Source organism: Microtus oregoni, unplaced genomic scaffold, assembly GCF_018167655.1.
Source record: "Microtus oregoni isolate MIOR12 unplaced genomic scaffold, Mior012 000017F_ref0000208, whole genome shotgun sequence".
Taxonomy (NCBI): Eukaryota; Metazoa; Chordata; class Mammalia; order Rodentia; family Cricetidae; genus Microtus; species Microtus oregoni.
This window is the reverse complement of record NW_024543076.1, coordinates 538,155-558,088: the sequence shown is the minus strand read 5'-3', so window position 1 is coordinate 558,088 and position 19,934 is coordinate 538,155. Positions and strand designations below refer to the sequence as shown.

Below are 19,934 nucleotides of genomic sequence, written 5' to 3'. Positions count from 1 at the left end.
ATATTACTGAACAATCACTTGACACCTCCCTTCCCTCTCCTCCTACATATAGTCTGTCACCAAATTCTATTGCGTTTATCTGCCATATCTGTTTGGCTCACTTACTTGTCCTATCTTCCCTACTCCAAGCTATTGTCACCCCGTTTTTACAAAATGCATGCCTTAAAATGGTCAAATCTAGCTAGTTAATACATGTACTAGCATAAGATTACCATTTTGGGGACAAGAACATTTAGCATTCTTTGCAGTTTTTTCAAGAATAGAAAGCAGTGATAGGCACTGCCCACTGTTCAATCCCAAACACCACACACACATATATACACACACGCACGCACACACACAGACACAGAGACACAGACATACAGAGACAGAGAGAGACAGAGATAGAGAGGTTGGGACAGACACAGAGAAACACAGAGAAAATCAGTAACTATATTGACTACGGTATGTGTCAGATCTCTTGAATTTATCTTCCTATCTGACTATAACTGTACATCCTTAGGCAACATGTCCACCCGAGTCACCCCAGTCTCTGTAATGACCATTTTCCTTGCTATTTCTATGAGCTCGACATTTTTTACTTCACATATGCGTGAGCTAATACATTTGATTTCCTCTATCTCTTGAATTTGCCATAGTCTAGACTTCATTTCCACAGTTTGGATTTTCTTCATAGGATAGTTTCTCTTCTCTCCTTCCTTCTAACTCTTCATTAGTCTCACAGACTCAGTTGAAATGCCATTTGGGGGAAGGTTTCCATCATGCCTCTAACTCTTGGTACCTAAGGGGTCAGATGCCTTGTTTCTCAGTTCTTTGTGTTTGTAATGATTTAAAGCTTGACTCCTGCTGGGCTACAGGACAGGGACCATGTCTGTCTTTCTTGGGCTACAGGACAGTGACTGTGTCTGTCGCTCTGCTGGGCTACAGGACAGGGACCAAGTCTGTCTCTCTGCTGGGCTACAGGACAGGGGCCGCGTCTGTCTCTCTGCTGGGCTACAGGACAGGGACGGTGTCTGTCTCTCTGCTGGGCAACAGGACAGGGACTGTGTCTGTCTTTGCTGGGCTGCAGGACAGGGACTGTGTCTATCTTGTCCACTCTCTGTGTCTTCCCAGCCTCACACAACTGCCTGACATAGAATGGGCCAACTCTAATGATGAATGCAACTTCTGTCACCAGGCTCTCTGCCTTGACCCTGCTCTCATTATTGCTGAAGTCACCACTGCTGAAGTTGCTCTAAATCCTACCACTGCTTTTCTGTGCCGAGAGGAACAGTCCAGAACGTGGTCACCTTTGTGTCTCTCTTAATTGGGAATCCAGGCTGTTAAGCCCAGCTTTGTGGACCCTTGTTGCCAACTCCCTAGTCCATTAGATTTTAGGTGGTAATTTTCAACTAGGCGCTAAGAGCAATTTTGGTTCTCCTGATTACATTCACACTCACATGTGCAATACAAGACGAGGTTTATATGTTTGTGTGCGCATAAGTGCTCGTGTACACGTCCGAGCACGGAGCTCAACTGAAGCACTCAAGTGTGCGTGCATCCTTTTCTCAGTGGCAACCGTATATACACTCATTCCTTACATATGTACATACGGAGGAAAATGGCATCTGCTTGGCACTTATGCGTATGTACAGAAGCAAGCTGATATACTTCTTACATATGTATGCACACAGGCAAATGACATATGCTCAATACATATGTATACATACAGAGGCAAGCTGACATACTTAAACACATTCTAATTTCTAGCTCCTTGATGACTCCTTTGGGATTTTGAGCTCAGTGGATGCTGTTCCCATTTATTCCTAGACTCTGGATAGAAAGTAAACTCTGTTTATCTGTCTGTCTCCTTCCCTTCCTATCCCCTCCCTCCCCCATGTTCTCTCTCTCTCTCTCTCTCTCTCTCTCTCTCTTCCTTTTTCTCTTTCTCTAGCATGCTATGTATCTTGAGTTTATCTTGAATTTAGTAAGTAGTCCAGACTGGCTTGGATCTCTCTCTGTCTCCCAGCTTTCGTCTCTCACTCACTGGCTTTAGAAGTGTGCACCACACTGCTCAGCTCTTGCCTTTCTCCCAGACCCACCTGGCTATTTGTCTCGACTTTATTTCCTAACAGCATGACTGCCTCTGCTGGTCACCAGACTGCCCTCTTACATACTTCTCTAGCAGGCCGCCAGCCTGAAGTACTCTCTGACTGTTAACTCTTTGGGGTTTGATTCAGAGCGTGGGCTACAGGGTAAGACAGACCAGGTCCTCACGCTGTGTAAACTTGGACGAATTAGTCACCCCTTCCCAACAGTTTCCTCATCTTTGAAATAGATGATCGATAGATACCAGGCTTTGCTTGGATTTTGTGTAGTACTGCATAAGATAACGCACACAGAGCTCTTTCTTAGGTTGTAGCAGCTAAAGGTAACTGCCACTAAGAGTGACCAACGTATATCACGCAGTTCCTGTACCACTTCTACGTTTAGCCAGTTACTTTTTTAGTACATGTGACGTACAAAGCGTGGTTCCAGGCCCTTTGCACATAGCGACTCATCTTTGCCTTAGCGCCACCCTGTGAAATAGGCATGGAACCGAGCAGGCCGTGGAACTGACTCAGAACAGCCAAGTAAACCTCCCCAGGCTCAGAGAACTAGCAGAACAAACCCAGATGGCGTGGATCCAGAGTCTACAGTCTTAATACCACATTAGAACTTCTACTTCCCGTTATGTATGCTCGTCTTTTCTAGAGAAGCCATTTTTTTTTTTTTGGCAAAACCGTTCATAAGCTAAAACCACCAGAGAAATGTTTGAATCGCAACTGAAATTGTTCTGTTTGTTGAAATAGCTAGAAATAACAAACCCAATTCTGCCTTTAGAGAGGCGCTGAACCAATGAACAACAAGTAGGCCTCGTGGAAAGCCGAGGGACGGCTCCTCCCTCTACCCACTCGTGGGAGCTGTTTGGTTGACAAGGCTTTCAGACAAGCAGAGTTATGGTGGGGAGGCTCATCTCCTTCGGGCAGAGCTAGACTAGATGTCTGCAAAAGCCTCCTTGGCTCCCGTCCTCCACTTAGATAACTGAGGATCATTAGGGAGACGTGGGTAACAAGAATAGCACCTTCCGCTGGAGCATGCAGAAGATCCTCGACATCGTGCAAAGAATCCAAACAAAATCTTCCAGCGTATTCGCAGTGTGCCAAGGAGGGCTTGTGCACACCCGTTGGTGGCTGTCACTTAAAATTTTGAAAATCGATTGATTCTGGGGCTCCATGTCAGGGCCTTGACCACGTTAGGCATGTGTTCTACACAGAGCTACACAGCCAGCTGCCCAGTGTAGTCTTATTTTAGAAAAGCGATATTAATTGTACATATCACTGGAGCTTCGCTTAATATTTCCAGGCATACAGAGTGTTAGTCGTAGCCCCCCCCCCCCCCCACCCTCCCCTGACCTTTGCTCCCTTCTCCATCTCTAATTATCGCCATTCTACTTAGAGGCTCACGTGGTTAAGCACCCAAATATGGAAGAAGACCTGAGGCGCACTTTTTCTGTGGCTGACTTATTTCCCTCAACCTATGTCCTCCAGTTCCAACTATTTGCTGCAAGTGTTTCATTTGTTTTTAAGGCTATATTGTTATCATATCATGATAATAACACATATATGTTTTGATCATATATATGTTTTCTTTAGCCATTCATCTGATGGTCACCAAAGCTGATCACATCTCTTAGTTATTGCTAGGAGTCTGGTTGCTTTTTTGATAGTGCCAATCTTTACTCCATCTTGTGCCAGACAAGAGGCTCTCCCCCTTCTAGTTGGTGGTACGGTGGGACTTTAGGGCTAGAAGAACCAGATGACGCTAACTTGTTGTTGTGGTCTCAGGTACGTAACCTCATTAGGACTTTATTCCTCATCTGTGGAAAGAAAATAACACTAACAAGCTGGTAGGAGGCTCGGTGACAACAAACACTGGCCCTGACGTGATCTAGGATGTAGTGTCCTCAGTGGACTGGAGTTATCACCATTCCCTCACCCAACCGTTTCGCCTTCTGTTTTTATTATAATCTGCGTCTCCCCACTTGACTGTAAGGGCCACCAGAGCAGTGGCTCTGTTTTCTCACTGCTGTTTCTCTGCACCCAGAGAAGCACCTAAGCCATAGTCGACTCTCAGGAGATACCGTTGAGGCAGCCAAGTTGCTCTCTCTGGTCTTTTCAACACTGGCTTACATCCTAACGCGCCCTTTGCTTATCTGGAACTTTCCTCTTAAGCTCGATGCTCCTCGTGATTTTTTGTCTGCCCTCCCTTTCTTCATAGCATTTGTTAGCAATGCTGACATTTTATTTTTATATATTGTGGTAACTATATTATCAATATTTGGCTTTAAACTTCCTCAGGACAGGGTCACTGGATTCCCTGAGACTGTGAGACTTTCAGTCCTGATTTGCTAAATGAATATTTTTCCCCATTCCACTTTTTAACGATTCCCTCACCCTTTCTCTAGGAAGTGGGGTCTACACTCCCAAATTGGGTTAGATGCCAATCTCAGGCTGTTCCCATGCTCCACCATAAATTATCCCTCTCCCCGTTTCTGGCTCATGCACTGTGACTGTCTCCTTCCAGGGCCAATTAGTTAGCCCCAAGGTGTCTCATTACGTTCATCAGGACTTCATTATACAGCTAGACCAGCCAGCAGGAGGTCCTGCAAAGCCGGGATTTTGGCAGGGCTGGGAGTCCGGAATAGGATTTGCCATTTCCTCGGTCCTCACCCTAACCACGTTTATATTTAGTATTTATCACATTGTGCCGTAACTGTTAATTTTCAGCCATCTCCCTGCCCTCACACAGCAAGGGCAGGATAATCTCTTGCCCCCAGAGGCTGCCATGGTGCCTAGCATGCAAGGAGGGCTGGCTCACAAAGGTTTCCTAAAGAAATGACTGTTCTCCCCAGTCAAGCTTCATTACTGAGGACAAAAACCAACTCATGGAGAAGGCACTGCCTCTGGCTTAAACAGCAACAACAGAGTCCTGAGCCCCTGCTCCTAATCTTTTTGTTTGAGTTTTCTATTAGTTGGGGGTGAAAACATTCTTTCAAAAAACATAACAAATGGTATTCAAGCACAGGATCTACAGTAGGTATTTGTTCAAAAATATCCACTCCACATTTGTCTGGGCTCACTTCTGTACTTCTTTTTGTGTCTGTGTGTGTCTGTGTGTGTGTGCGCGCGTGCGTGCGTGTGCGTGTGCGTGTGTGTGTATGCCTGAGGCATGTACCCATGGCGGGTAGAGGATGTAAGTCCAGTTCTAGCACTCTGTGTCTTATTTCCTAGAGACAGGGTCTCTCGCCGAACCACTAAAAGGCAAGTCGGCTTGGCCTGGGATTACAGAAATGCAGCTGTTTCTGCCCTTGCTGCTGGTGTTAGAGTCACCTGTCACTACTCCTGGCTTTCACCCGGTGCTGGGGTTCTGAACTTAGGTCCTCACCATGCTTGTGCTGCAGGAACTCTTCCATCCTGAGCCATCTTCCTAGTCTTTCCCTTTAGTTTTTAAGACAGGGTCATTCGTTGAACCTAGAGCTTGTCCTTTAAGGCTGCAAGCCCTCGGAATCCTCCTGCCTGCACCCACCCCCAGCCCTGGGGCTATACAAGGACACACTGCCACCCTGCTCTCTCTCTCTCTCTCTCTCTCTCTCTCTCTCTCTCTCTGTGTGTGTGTGTGTGTTTGTGTGTGTGTGTGTGTGTGTCTGAATGCAGGACCTCATGCTCATACGGCGAGCACTTTTTACCCACTGAGTCATCTAGATTTTGGGTTTCTGTTTGGGGTTGGCTTTAGCTGGTGGGATGTCAGACGTGGACAAGCGGCAGGAGACAACTGCTTGCACAACCTTCAGCACCGAGAGGCCCTCCTGGAGTCGCTGCTCCCTTCAAGCCCTGCAGGATCTGCAGTTGAAGCGGAGCCAGGCAGCATGGCTGCTCCAGTTTTAGCCCAAACCCCTCCCTCTAAGACTTAGGAGGAAAGCTTCTTGTCTCAGGATGCTGAAATTATATGGTTGTTTGTTAAGGAGTAATGGCTGATTGACCAAGGTTAGGTCAGGGGTTTCTAACCTTGGCAGAACATCTGAGGTATTTGGGAATTTTTAGAGAAATAGACACGAAAGCTTCCTTCAGACTGTCTGGAGTGCTCCTCAGAAATCCACATTCCCTTTAAGCTCTCTGGGTGGATTTTTCCATAGTGGTCCCACATCCTTTTGTTATCTGTTCTTTGAGAATCACAAATACTCACATGTATGATGGGGTTTCTAGGAAACCTCTAAGATCCTTTTCCTTCTTTGACCACAGAATAAAAAGAGAAATCCTTTTTGGTACTGTATGATTTCAGTCAGAGAAATCCTTCCTCCCCGGAGTCGAGTCCTCAGAATCTTTTTCAATGTGAACACTTTGGAAAAATTCATGCTGACTTCTTCTTACCTCATCTGGATGGGATAGTGAAGTATGACCTAGGGTTATTTGCTTTCAATTTAAACTAAGGCTGTAATCTCTGTCTGTCTGTCTGTCTCTCTCTCTCTTTGGCTATGATCAGCAGGCAAATGGAAATTTAAGGCAGAATATGGGGTTTGGGAGCATGAAGACACTGCTCGTGCAGGAAACATCCATGAAGTCAAGCTTTAGCAAAGACGCTGCTGCGAGACTGGACTCAAAAGGAGTCCTGGGCAGTGACTGAGCAGGAAGGGCTGGGATCACTCTTGATTCAGGACACTAGGAAGTACCAGACAACAGTTCAGAGGCTTGAGGCAAACCATAGAACGATAGAGATGCAGATTTATTTAGCTAAAAAGCATGACAGAAGTATAACTCAAAAGCAAATAGTTTTAAAAACTATGACAACCACGTTTCTTTCACTGAAAAAAAATCAGGAAAACATGAAGGACAAGTACCTATTACCCACAATCCTCTTTTCCAGAGTCGGTGGTGATGTAATCTAGTACAGCAGTCTTGACCTTCCTCTGGGCTGGCTGGTACACACGCGCATTTTAGAAAAACAAGGTTTTCTTTTCTTGTTTTTGTTTTTTATTAAAAGATTATTCATTAATGCATTCCTGCATGAGTTTATGAGCTTCAAATTCTCTGCAACTGGAGTCACAGACAGTTGGGAGTCACATGATGCGGGTGCAGGGAACCAAACCCAGGTCCCCTGCAAGAGCACAAAGCACTCAACCTCTGAACCATGTCTCCAGTCCCCAGGCTTTTCTTATGCACAATCATTGGTATCCCCTTTTCTATACCATCAAGTGCTGTACACAGAGACCCACAGAGACAATCATCCTTCAGGCCTCACTGATGCTCACGGGGGCTCCGTCTTACTGTTACATATGTGATGAGCATCTTCCTTTCTTCATTGCTGTGTCCTGTCAAACCATCTTTAAAGCATAGATTCCAATATTGGTATCGTTAGGAAAACACATTGGAAGTTTTTTCCCCAAATGGTTGACCTACTTCCAAAATGTATAAATGAATAACATTAAGTTTGTCAATCCTTTTAACTCTTCTTAATATTCATCCAAAGGGGAAATTTTTTTATGGTTGAACTTTTCCTTTATTTGTAGTGGCTTTAAATCTTTGGGTTTTTGAGACAGGGCTTCTCGGTGTAACAGCTCTCGCTGACTAGGCTGGCCTCTAACTCACAGGGATTCACCTGCCTCTGCCATCTGAGGGCTGGGATTAAAGGCATGCACCACCATGGCGGGCTTTAAATCATTTAAAAAAGTAAACCTATTTGCAATGTGTATGTGTGTTTTGCTTGCACCTATGTTCCACCATGTGCCTATACAGCCCTTTGAGGCCAGAAGAGGGCCTAGGATCCTCTGGACCTATAGTTATAGAGGTTTGTGAGCTGCTGTGTAGATCCTGGGAATCCAACCTGGAGCCTCTGAAAGAGCCTTCAGTGCCCTCAGTGCGGAGCCATCTCTCAGCAGTCTGCAAACCTTTCTCATATATTCATTGCCTGCATTTTTCCTTTTGGTCGGCTTTCTCTTCTTGACTTTTATCGTCAGTATTTGTCTTATAGTTAGATTGTAGCTTTCTTAGAGCGGACTTTTTGCATGTTTCTTAATTTTACAACGAGATTCTAAAATCTGAAGTGGGCAACATAATAGACTGGAAAAAAAAACAAACCCAGAAAACTTGCAAGAATTCGGCCTGTCATCTAATTGCTTGTGTCTGAGTAAAGTTATCACCTAGCAAGGGGAGGCAGGTCTGCAGAGCAGGCAGTGGGCCTGGGCGCCAGATAGCTGGGAGACTCTTGGTACCAACTTCCTCTTTTGGGAAACATCAGAATGAAAAGTCCTTTGTAAGGCTGTGAAAAAGAACTGGAGAGAATACAGGCTAAAAGCTTCCTCTAGGCCTTGGATATAGCAAATCCGCTCTAAATCTTTGTTATTAGGCGTGGAAAGGGTAAGGCACTTTTAGGATTCAGCCAAGGGTTGTAGTTATCCAGGAGCCCGGTGGTCCGGTGAGTCTTGGGGATTAAGCCATCCGCTTGGAGAAGTGCACAGCTGGAATGAGAACTCCGGTACCAATCCAGATCCTGCCCATTTCTTGGGCTGCGACTGACCTTGGATAAGTCACCTTTGCCTTTCCCTCCACCTGGAAAACACGCGAAAGACCACCTGGGCTCGTGCAGGGTTAGAAGGCGCGTGGGAAAGGCTCACAAAGGGCTTCCGAGACTCGGGTCCCGGAGCGCTCTCGGGCATCTTCGGCACCGCCCGGCCAGCCGGAGGGATCGGCGACCCCGGCCCGCGCCCCCGCCCGCCTCAGGAACAATGGCTCCCCGGGAGGGGCGGAGCTCGGCGCCGGGGGTGTGCGCGGGGCGGGGTCGCCGCTCCCTCCCCGCCCGCGGCTCCGTCACGCGCCCCTCACCGGGCGGGCCGGGGTCTTTGTGACGCGGCGGCGACGGCCGCGCGGACACAAAGGGAAGGCTAGCCTGCGTGCGAGAGGCTGCGCCCGTCCCCGCCCCGCGCCCCCCGCGCGCGCCCCAGCTCCGTGTCCCCCCACGCGGCGCGCTCCCTGCCCTCGCGCGCCCGCGCCCCTCGCCCGCGCCGGGGTCCCCCAGCGAGGCCGTCCGGAGCGCGGAGGGACGGGGCCTGGCGGGGATGCTGCGGGGCTGTCCCGGGCGGCGGCGCGGCTGCTAGGAGGCGGCGCGGGGCCGGTGCGCCCGGCCTGCCGCTCCCTGCGCTCCCCGCCGTGCGGCCGCGACAGCATGGGCGCCCAGGCGCCGCTCCGGCTGCCGGCCGCGCCCCCGCTCGCCGTCTGCGGATACACGTCGGTGCTTCTGCTCTTCGCCTTCTGCCTGCCGGGGAGCCGCGCGTCCAACCAGCCCGCGGGCGGTGGCGGGGACTGTCCCGGAGGCAGAGGCAAGAGCATCAACTGCTCAGGTAGGAGCGGCGGGCGCCCGCCCCTGGGGCTCCTCCCTTCCGCCACTCTGGGTCGCTGCGGGAGGACCCGGTGTGGACCTGCGTGCTGGGGAGTCCCGGGAGCCGGGTTTAGGGCAGGACTCGAGTTGGTGGTGCGAGCTTGGGGACCTGCCCTGCGTTGGGGATGGGGAGTGGCCGTGCGTGAGTCCGTGGGTGTCGAGTGGCCGGGCTAGGGCGGCCCTGCGGCGTGGTGAGCAGGTGAGGCTCCACCAGGCGGAGCAGCGATCGTGGGTGTGCTCGTGGAAGCGCGTGCTAAGTGTTGTGAAGCCTCAAGAGAGGGAGGACGGCCAGGCTGCTAGGGGAGTGTGTGTGTGTGCGTGATGATGAGGATCAGGGGGACTGAGGATAAGGGCCTGAGGTCTGACCGTGTGTTGGGTGGGGGTTCTTCCATAGGGCACCCGGAGTCTCAGAGAGGTCATGTGGGTAAAAGGAAAGAGTGGTTATGTTTGTTGTTTGGTTTCAGGGGTGCAGTGGGGGGCTTACACAGCCCACACGTCTGTCAATCAGGGCAGTAGGGAGTCCCAGGAGGGCCCAGGAAGTGTTTTGTATGTTGTGTATGGACAAAGCTTGGGGCTCAGGTAACAGCTCTGGAGTACGGATTTAGGAGGCTGAGAGTCCAGTAGTGAACCCAGTTTGACAGAGGGAGGGAGCTAGGGAGTCAGCTTGTGTGGGATTTGGGTATGAAAGGTAATTAGGTCTCAGAGAGTGCCCTGTGTAGCTAGTGTAACCCCGGGTTAATTAAAGTGCTGTAGAAAAAGAGGGAATTGGTGCTGTGTGTGTGTGTTGCGGGAGGACCTGGAGATTGGCAGCCAGGGGAGCCAGGGAGTGAGTGACCTCTCCCCTCTCTCCGAGGCTGCCTGCCCTCCCTCAGCTGTTGGAAACAAAGAGCTTGCTGGGGTTTTAATGGAGGACACAGGGGAGGAGGGGGCCGGGCAGTGAAGTTGCCCCAGCCTTTCCGAAGGAGTCCCTTAGGAGCCAGGAGATTTCGGGCCCTGGGGCAAGGAGCGACTTCCAGGTTTTCTTTGGGGGAGGGGAGGTCCTCCTGCAGCTGGCCCAGCAGACCTAGTAAGCCAGCCCATGGTCACTTGGGCTTGTTATCTTTCCCCAGTCCAGCACTCGTCCTTTTAACTAGGGTTGAAGAGGGGAGGAGGGTGGACCTGAGAGCCACCATGAGTCTGCTAGCCTGCCTGTCAGACAACCTTGTACCTGGGGGTTCTTGAAGGGGTTTCTTTATGGGCCAGTGGTTTAGGGACAAGAAGGTTTATGCTAACCTGGGGGACGGGACCTGCTCTTCAGGTTCTGGGGGCGGAGTGGGGGAGGGGATAAGCCCAAACACCAATACCTTTTTAATAATTTTCACATGGTATGTTTTATGAGGGGGGAGGGGTTTGAGGACTGTTAACAATGGCATATCCATTAAAATCATTTCCACCCCTCAAACCTCCTCTGTTTTTCTAATAGCGATTGGGATGAGCTAATGCTTTATAGTAAGCAGTCAGTCTTTATTTAAGAATATAAGCTGTTCGTCTATCCCAGTAGGTCTTTTGAGGAGACAGATAATGGTTCTTATTTGTAGGTGATCACACTATGTCAAAATATTTTTCCTGGTGGTGTGTTATGGTTATTGGTGTGTGTGTTTCATTTGTCTTCAGCAAAGCGTAGTATTTGTTGATGGATTTTTTGGGTACTCTCTGATTCTTTAGAGCATAGGATATGTGTTTAGAAAAGACACAGGGGACTGGACACTCACAGGGTGTGGGAAGAAGGGGGTCCATCTGAAGGCCATCGTCATTGCTGCATAGCTCTACCTTGGGGCAGATGGCTTGATTTCTCCTACCTTCTTCAATTAAAACAGACTTAGATTTAATATCTCAGCCTTCCTTTAGGGATATTTGTTACTGATATAAATGCAAATAAATTAGACTGTTTAAATGTTTTCTGGGGATGAGGTATACTTTAATAATTCTAGATCTAAAATAGGTTTAACTAAATAATAAATGCAGACTTTTTAAAATGAACCAATACTTTTATTTTATGTGTTTTACCTGCATGTATGTACATTACATGCATGTAGAGCCTGCAGATGCCAGAAAAAGGCAGGAGAAGATTTCCCTCGAACTGAGCTGTCCACCATGTAGGTGCTGGGACCTGAACTCAGGTCCCCTGTGAGAGCAGCAAGTTCTCTTAATGGCTAGGCCACCTTTCCAGTGCATATTGGCAGATTTTTCTTACAACTCTCCGGGATGAAGAAACGATTCACAAGGGAAATGCACATTTTAGTTGATGAATTTGAGAACTGAAGCAGTCCAGTATGGGCACACTATCCGTGTGTTAACACCGCTTGAGATGGCACACCCTGGCGTTACCATGTAAACTGCAGTTAACCCAGGGTGTGTTTGAGCTTTAGAAGCTGCACACTGGCCTTGACTGCCTGTTGTTATTCTTTGGTCTACTATTTCAGACTTCTGTAATCTTTAATGGAGTCTGAGTCTGTCAGGCTGTGGGTGCTGGGTTACTCAGCATCTGTAAATATGAAGATGAGTCTTATGTTTTTATCAACAGAAGTTATATAGGTTATGGGAAGGATGGGATCCCGCAGCGTTTTACGGGGAGTTTGTTGACGCTCAAGCTGGGCATCCTCTTAGTTGAGTTGGATGGATTTTCAAGCTTTTGATGTTTGACACTTTGCATCTTATTCACCAGACTATCCTTAAGTGATACGGTCAGAGCATCTTGGTAGACCGTGCCTTTCTCCTTTTTCCATTCTAGTGGAAGAACATATACCCTGTATAGAGAGCCTGCTTTCATTAGGAGTCTACTGCTTTCTCTATCTCTCTCCTCTCTTTACACACACACACACACACACACACACACACACATTTTCACCTTTTCTAGAAAGTTTCGGCGTCTAAGTCACAAGTTCACTCATAGATGATTTGCTGTATCTCTGTGCTCCCCCCTTTTTAAAATGGAGGTCATGTTCTTTAATTTCTGGTCTACTGGCTCCTTATCAATATAGTGTAACTATTTAGCATTAGTTTTTTAAGTATGATCTGAAAGTTTTTCTCAGTATCACTGAGCACAATTGGTTTGCCCAGGAAATGTCCTTTGGAGTGGGCTCCATGTTGTGCGGCTCTTCAGGGTGCATGCCACTTACCTCAGGTGTCCTCCTCTTCCTTCGAGTCCTAGCCTCAGTTTGGGGCGCATGCTTCTCTAAGGCAGCCTGTGCCGTCCTTTCGTCTCTGTTTGGGCAGTGTTTTCCCTAAGCAGTAGGCCCGTTTCTTCTCTCATCCGTGTGAGCTCTTTCTATTAGTCTCTTTGCACAGTACTCCGCTCATTCTGGACTTTAGGCTTTAGTATTTTGTTTTTCTTTGATTTTACATCTTTTTATTTCCAGTTACCCTTTAAAAATCTAATTTATGAGGAAGCTCTCTGTTTATCCAAAGACAAAAATTGTGGCTATTATGTGACATTTGTAAAGATGAACTTAAGCTCAAGAGACTAAATAATCATAGATAACATTTTCCCCACTTGTAATAGGATCCTTTTTTGGTTCTTTTTGGCTTGGGGGCTTTAGGGGTATTTGGAAGAACACATGAGGCTAAATATATATCGCACTTTTCGAGAACAGGGATGTAGTTAAAAAGGTAGAAAAATACAGACCAGCCAGTGGCATTCAGTGATAGACATACGGCAGAGAATGTTAACTGGGTTTAGAAAATGTCAGGAAGGGTAGAAGTGGGTCCTCTAGATGTTACGTGACGGTAAGAATCTTACAAATAGATGGCAGAAATGTCAGCGCTCATTCGGAATTCTGGGGAGTAAGCAATGAGTTTTCTACTTAGTGTGCTGTTTGAGGTCTCTGATATGTAAAATGTGGTTATTAATTGATTAGTGAACCTTGAATGAGTCTGTGTAGTTTTCTCTAACATACCAGATATTAAGGGAAATATAGGAGAGGCCATTTCTGCCCTCAGAGACATGCTAGTCAGAGTAAGGGTGCTCATTCTCTTACAAAGCATGTTCAGTGGAAATTCCCCCCTAGCACATCTGGATCTACCTCTCCTCCTATTACCTAGCAATCTGGATCTACCTCTCCCCCTACTACCTAGCACATCTGGATCTACCTCCCCCCGTACTACCTAGCACATCTGGATCTACCTCTCACTCTACTACCTAGCACATCTGGATCTACCTCTCCCCCTACTACCTAGCACATCTAGACCTACCTCTCCCCCTACTACCTAGCACATCTGGATCTACCTCTCCCCCTAATTAGCATTTATCAACCACTAACACTAATCAGAATAACTAAAACCAGTACCGTAAGAATAGTACAGTAACTAAACGCCACAACTAATCCTTGAACATTGCTTCACCCTGAAAAAAGACCTCCTGAGCCACTGCTGAGACTAGTCTGTGTTGTGTCCATGGAGTCTCTTGCTCTGAACATACAAGGAAGTAGAATCACACCTATGGCATCCACTGTATCTGACTTCTTTTATTCAATATGACATTTTCGACATTCATCCATGTATTAGGGCTATATTCCTTTTAGGGCCGAGTGCTGTTCTGTCGTATGGATGTGGTAGCATTTGTGCGTCCTCTCCTGCTGTTTCCATCTCTTAGGTGTATACTTAATGGAGTCAGTGGCTTACGTAGTAACTCATGTCTTTTACTTGCTGAGGAACTGCAAAACTATGCTCTGAAGTTTCTGTGCTCTTTACACTCACTGGTAACATGTGAGGGTTCCAGTTTCTCCACATGCTCCCCAGTGTTTGTGTTTCTTTCTGATTACAACCATCCTAGCAGGTGTGAGATTGTGTGCCAGTGTGGTTTTGATTTGCATTTTCCCAATGACTAGAGGTTAAACCTTTTTATGTACTTATTGGTCACTTGTAAATCTTACTTGGTGAATATTATTCAATATTTAAATAGAAATATTTATTTAAATCTTCTTCTGGCCTTAATTTTTTCCCCTTTGGTTTTTTTAAACTTTATTTAACTTTATTTCATGCATATTGGTATAATAGTGTCAGATTCTCTTGAACTGGAGTTACGACAGTTGCTAGCTGCCATGTGGGTGCTGGGAATTGAATCCCTGTCCTCTGGAGGAGCAGTCAGTGCTCTTAACCACTGAGCCATCTCACCAGCCCCTTCCCTTTGGTTTTTTGAGACAGGATTTCTCTGTGTAGCTTTGGAGCCTGTCTTGGAATGCCCTCTGTAGACCAGGCTGGCCTCACACTCACAGAGATCTGCCTGCCTCTGCCTCCCGAGTGGTAGGATTAAAGGCGTGTGCCACCACCCAGCCTGGCCTTAATTTTGACATCTCAGGTTAGCCAATCTCCGTACTCAGGAAGGTTCACAACACACATTCAGGTAATAAAACTCCTCCTCTAGCTGCATTTTACCTGGGTGCCATTTACTTTCCCTGCCTGGCAAGACTCAGGTCTGTTTGTTCTCAAACTTGTTTATGCCAACAGTACTTGTGAGAGTAATTTAATAAATGTTCCTCAGGTTAAGAAGTATAGATAGGAAAAGCTATTTTGTGCAATGCTTAGAAAGGCTTGATAAAGGAAAGCGATGGAAAGAATTGCCTTTGAATTAGATTTGAGATGAAGGCAACAGAAACAGTTTTGGATTCCCCAGAAAACATTACAAGTCTTTTCAGACCCTCTGCTTTTCTGAAAGGAGCACAGACTCCATAAGCCACTGGATTATTATCGCTAGTGTGGTTTATTTAAGAAAACAGGGGACAGTTTCCCCCAGAGTCCTATACAAAGAAGAAGTCTGGGCGAGATGTGGTCAACCCAAAACTGTATCATTTGTAAACAACTTTACCATCTTTTTTTCTTTTACTGAAGATAGATTTTTTTTTTTTTCAAACAGTGTATTCTGATTATGGTTCCCCTTCCCCCTCCACCTCCCTCTTGCTCCTCACCAGTCTCTCTTGCCTGTGTTCACACCCACAGAATGCCTGGAGGAAGGTTTGCACAGGGAGCTGAGGAATGACAGTCCTGATTTGTGGGATTAGGGTGTGGGGCTCTTGAGTCAGACCTTGGGGGGTAGTGGAAGGTCACCTTTTCCTGGAGCCTTTGCTGTCAGTGTTCCCCTCCCCTGGAGCCTTCCAGTCCCAGTCATGAAGCCCCTCACCTCCTTCAAGTATTGGCCTCCCAACGCGGCTGCCCTCAGCACGTTCTGTAGAACCTCTCTTCTCCCACCCTGTTGTCCATCAAGCTGTTTTCTTCCTTTATCAATTCCATAACAAGGCTTTTTTGTCTGTTTCATTCACTTCGGTTACAATGTCCCTAGCATGGCACCCGGCAGAGTTTAGCTGCCCACTGCATATTTATTTACAGAATGATGCAATGATCACAAAAACACAGCATCTGAGGAGAGTTGGGAGGGGTGTCACTAGGTTGACAGTGGGGCTTTAGAAAAGGCACTGGGGTGGAAAGATGGAGGTGGCATTTCAGGAGTATTGCCTGTGCGTCTCCAATCTAGGAGACACATCTGGGCAGCTGTGAGGGGTTAGGGAGGCTCCTGGGCACTCGGGAGGGATTCTCTTGGTTAGGGTCCTTGAGGTGGGAAGACCTGTTCTGAAGGAGGGAGGTACCATTTCCTAGAGGAGAAGGAAGCTGAGCACCAGCAGTCACGGATCTCCAGCTCCTGACTAGACGCCTGTGAGCAGCTCTCTTGAACTTTCGCTGTCCCAGGATGGACGGAACCCTGGGGTTATCAGTCAGAATATAGTCTTGGTTAAGCTGCTGTCAGGGGTTTTGCTGCAGCCAGAAGGACAGGGACTAATACACCGCCCTAGGTTGTGGTGGGGCAGGTAGGAGACAGGCACAGGTTGCAGACATTCAAGGCCAATCTGAAAGGTTAGCACTTGTTCTGAAGACCGGGGAGTCTCACTAGAAAGTTCACATGACCTTGCGGTTTTAGAAAGCAAAGCCTGGAATTGGCTAGGAAAAAAGGGGCAGCATGATGACCATGGAGACTGAGACGCTTGTTCAGCCTATGGGGTGTTTAGAAAAGTTGCATTGGTTTTGTACCGTTGAAATCTGAAGGCTTCACTCAAAATCTGGGTTTCAGACTTTTCTAGACTTGGGGATACTGGCTACTTTGGGCCCCCATTTTCACATGGCCACAGTGGGTCAGTGAGGAGTAAGGCATGGCATTGTTACTCCTGGGTCCTCCAGCAGCTAGCCTGTTTCCTGTGTCATCTGCCATAGCCCCAGATCCCTCGTCCTAGAAATGAAAGGCTTGTGCTTTTCGTCTAATGTGGGATGGAGAGCCTGGAGGAGGCGGAGATCTCGGGCCTTCCTTCTCACCATTGTCACTAGGTTAACTGTAGCTCCACTTCTGCAGATTCTCTGCCTGCACACCCTCCTGCCTGTGTGTGACCCTTCCCTGTGCTGTGCCCTGCTCCTTTTACTCCAGCTAGCATCCTCTCCTCACTCTTCCATGATTGGTCATCAGTGGCCAAAGGGTTTCCAGGGAAGCAGTAGCTTCACTCAGGGTGGTTTTTCTCCTGACTTAACCCTTTTCTTGAATCCACCTCTTCTTTGTCTTTGAAACTTACTCTGCTATCTGATTATAATATTTTTCTTAAAATTCCCTAATGATATTTTTATCATGTTTATTTTCCCTGCATTTTCTTCATTTTGCCTTGGCACTTCCTCTTTTTACATATAGCCTTTTCTTTCCACTTTCTGATTGTGTTACACTCTAATTTTAAAATACGGTTACACCCCACATATGGTTATATGGTACACAAACTTAGGTGTGCTAGTTTGCTTAGTGGTTTTGTGTGATGATCTGAGAATGTGCCGTATAGATCTTATAGGTTTGAGTATATTAAAAGGGGGTGGATATTGGCATCGTGTTTTGAGAACCAGTTTTATAAGAGATTTACACTCTAGGAAAAGAAGTTCCTCGTCTTCTCAGTTTCCGTGTTAATTTTTACTTGACTGAACTTCTAAAAATTGTCAGCTTCAGAAGAGCGAGTCACAGGAGTGTATCCATGGTGTCTAGCTGAGGTCTCACAATGTCTTTCCACAGTTGTTCTCTCTTTGTGGGTCTCCTGTTTTCTCACTTAGTCTCCATTTGTCTGTCTGTCTGTCTCTCTTTTTTTTATGAACCTACCTCTGCTAAACTGCTTTCCCATAAAGGGAAAGATCTAATTTAGTTTTTGAAGATGTATCTTATTTTTGTGTGTATGTGTGCACACGCATGCAGGTGCCCACAGAAGCCAGAAGAGGGCGGAGTATCCCCTGGAGCTGGAGTTAGAGGCAGCTGCCAGCCTCTGGATGTGGGTGTTGAGAACTGACCTCTGGTCCTCTGGAAGAACAGCCTGTGCTCTTAACCACTGAGCCATTTGCTTCTACTTCATTCTCTGTATTCGTCTGCACATTGTTTTTTGGTGTGTGTATGATATGAATGTGTCCATGTTCATAGGGATAGTCTGTGTGGAGGCCTGAAGTTGATGTGAGGTGTCTTCTGAGTCACTTTCTGCTGGATTTTTGAGACAGAACCTTCCACTGATCCTGGAGATCACTGATGATGCTGGCTAGGCCAGTGAGAGCCAGGGATGCGCCCACTCTGCCTCTCTAGTGCTGGGATTACAGATACCCACTTCCACACCTGACCATCACAGGGGTGTTGCGGGTCTGAACCCAGGTCTTTAAGTTTCCTAACGCTTTACTGACTGAACCAGCTCCCTAGCCTCCCTGAAATTTTAATTTTGTCATCTGTTAATAAAATATTAAAACCTCCAAATATGACATAGGTTTTTCTACAGGGACTTTTGTTATTTTGTTTAGGAAATGTACATTAAACTGTCTCATAATTTGTCACACTTTTTTTTTTTTAATTTTCGAGACAGGGTTTCTCCGTAGCTTTTTTGGTTCCTGTCCTGGAACTAGCTCTTGTAGACCAGGCTGGCTGGCCTCGAACTCACAGAGATCAGCCTGCCTCTGCTTCCCGAGTGCTGGGATTAAAGGCGTGCACCACCACCGCCCGGCTATTTGTCGCACTTTTTGCCTTTGTTTATAACTTAGATCTTTTTGTAGGGTGTTTTAAAGCCTTTTCCCAGGCTATGATATCCAGCCATCTCTGGATTTACCTTCTAGTTTTTCTGAGTTGGGATTTCCCCCAGCAGGACGTGCTCCTTCTGCACTCACAGGCCCTCAGCCCATTCACAAATGACACACTTATGTGTGTGTGCTGCTCTTTACCATGTGTGTTTCATGGGAAGGAGCTCCCTGCAGGCAAGGTGCTCTGATACCGACTTATATTCATGAGGCGTGGTCTCTCTATGTAGCCAAGGCTGGACTGATTTCACGTCCCTGGTACTGATCACATGGTGTCGTATTGCTATCCTGAGCTATCTTTATTCTTTATTAGAATTTTAGGAATAAAGCCCTGTTCTAGTGAGGAGATGATGAGCACAGTGCCATTAATTAGCTCAGTGACGCTGGGAAATGTAGACAGAGGTTCAGTGACCTGGGGATGACTGTGAGGGGCATAGTGGGGACTTTCCTGTTTTATAGAAAAGGCAACGGGACGGTAGGGTTGTGTCAGCATACAGTGATGGGTGTGTGACTGGATGGTAGGGTTGTGTCAGCATACAGTGATGGGTGTGTTATCGGAAGGTAGGGTTGTGTCAGCATAGCAGTGATGGGTGTGTGACCGGAACGTAGGGTTGTGTCAGCATACAGTGATGGGTGTGTGACCGGAACGTAGGGTTGTGTCAGCATAGCAGTGATGGGTGTGTGACTGGATGGTAGGGTTGTGCCAGCGTAGCAGTGATGGGTGTGTGACTGGATGGTAGGGTTGTGCCAGCATAGCAGTGTTGGGTGTGTGACCGGAAGGTAGGGTTTTGTCAGCATACAGTGATGGGTGTGTGACCGGAACGTAGGGTTGTGTCAGCATACAGTGTTGGGTGTGTGACTGGATGGTAGGGTTGTGCCAGCATAGCAGTGATGGGTGTGTTACCGGAAGGTAGGGTTGTGTCAGCATACAGTGATGGGTGTGTGACCTATCCACCTTCCATTTTTTTTCAACATCATTTCCTCTTTTCCCTTACAGCCAGCCATCTTCATTTAATTGGATATTCGTTAAAATTTTCCTATATATGTAGATTCTTTAATGGATTAAAAAAATTAAATTTCTTTTTAAGTTTGGTGAGCTGGTGACTTCAACCCATTTAGGCGTCTTTAAATATGTAACAGAACTATTTTTATGCGTTACTATTAATTCTGTTATTAGCTACTCTCTAGAGAGAGATCAGGGGTTTATGAACTTGGCATAGTTCTTGTATTTTAGAATTATATGTTTAAGTCATGAGCCTTTTTTTCAGTCTATACATTTTGTTTATTAGGCGACTTCATTTATTGTTAAATCTTATTTCTATTCAGATTTTTTTGGGGGGGGGCAGTGGTTAATCCCCAGCACCCAGAGACCCAGAGACAGGTGGATC

The 19,934-nt window shown here is 46.9% G+C and overlaps 1 protein-coding gene across 1 annotated transcript in view; it reads left to right on the top strand.

The window, feature by feature from the left end:
- LOC121458309 (tomoregulin-1) overlaps nucleotides 1-19,934 on the top strand; it is a 131,334-nt gene that overhangs the window by 36,410 nt on the left and 74,990 nt on the right. Inside the window, exon 1 of the mRNA XM_041667505.1 lies at nucleotides 8,844-9,412. Coding sequence (XP_041523439.1) covers nucleotides 9,238-9,412 — 175 coding nt within the window. The 5' untranslated portion in view covers nucleotides 8,844-9,237. Of the gene's footprint in view, nucleotides 9,413-19,934 lie in introns of the transcript that reaches the window.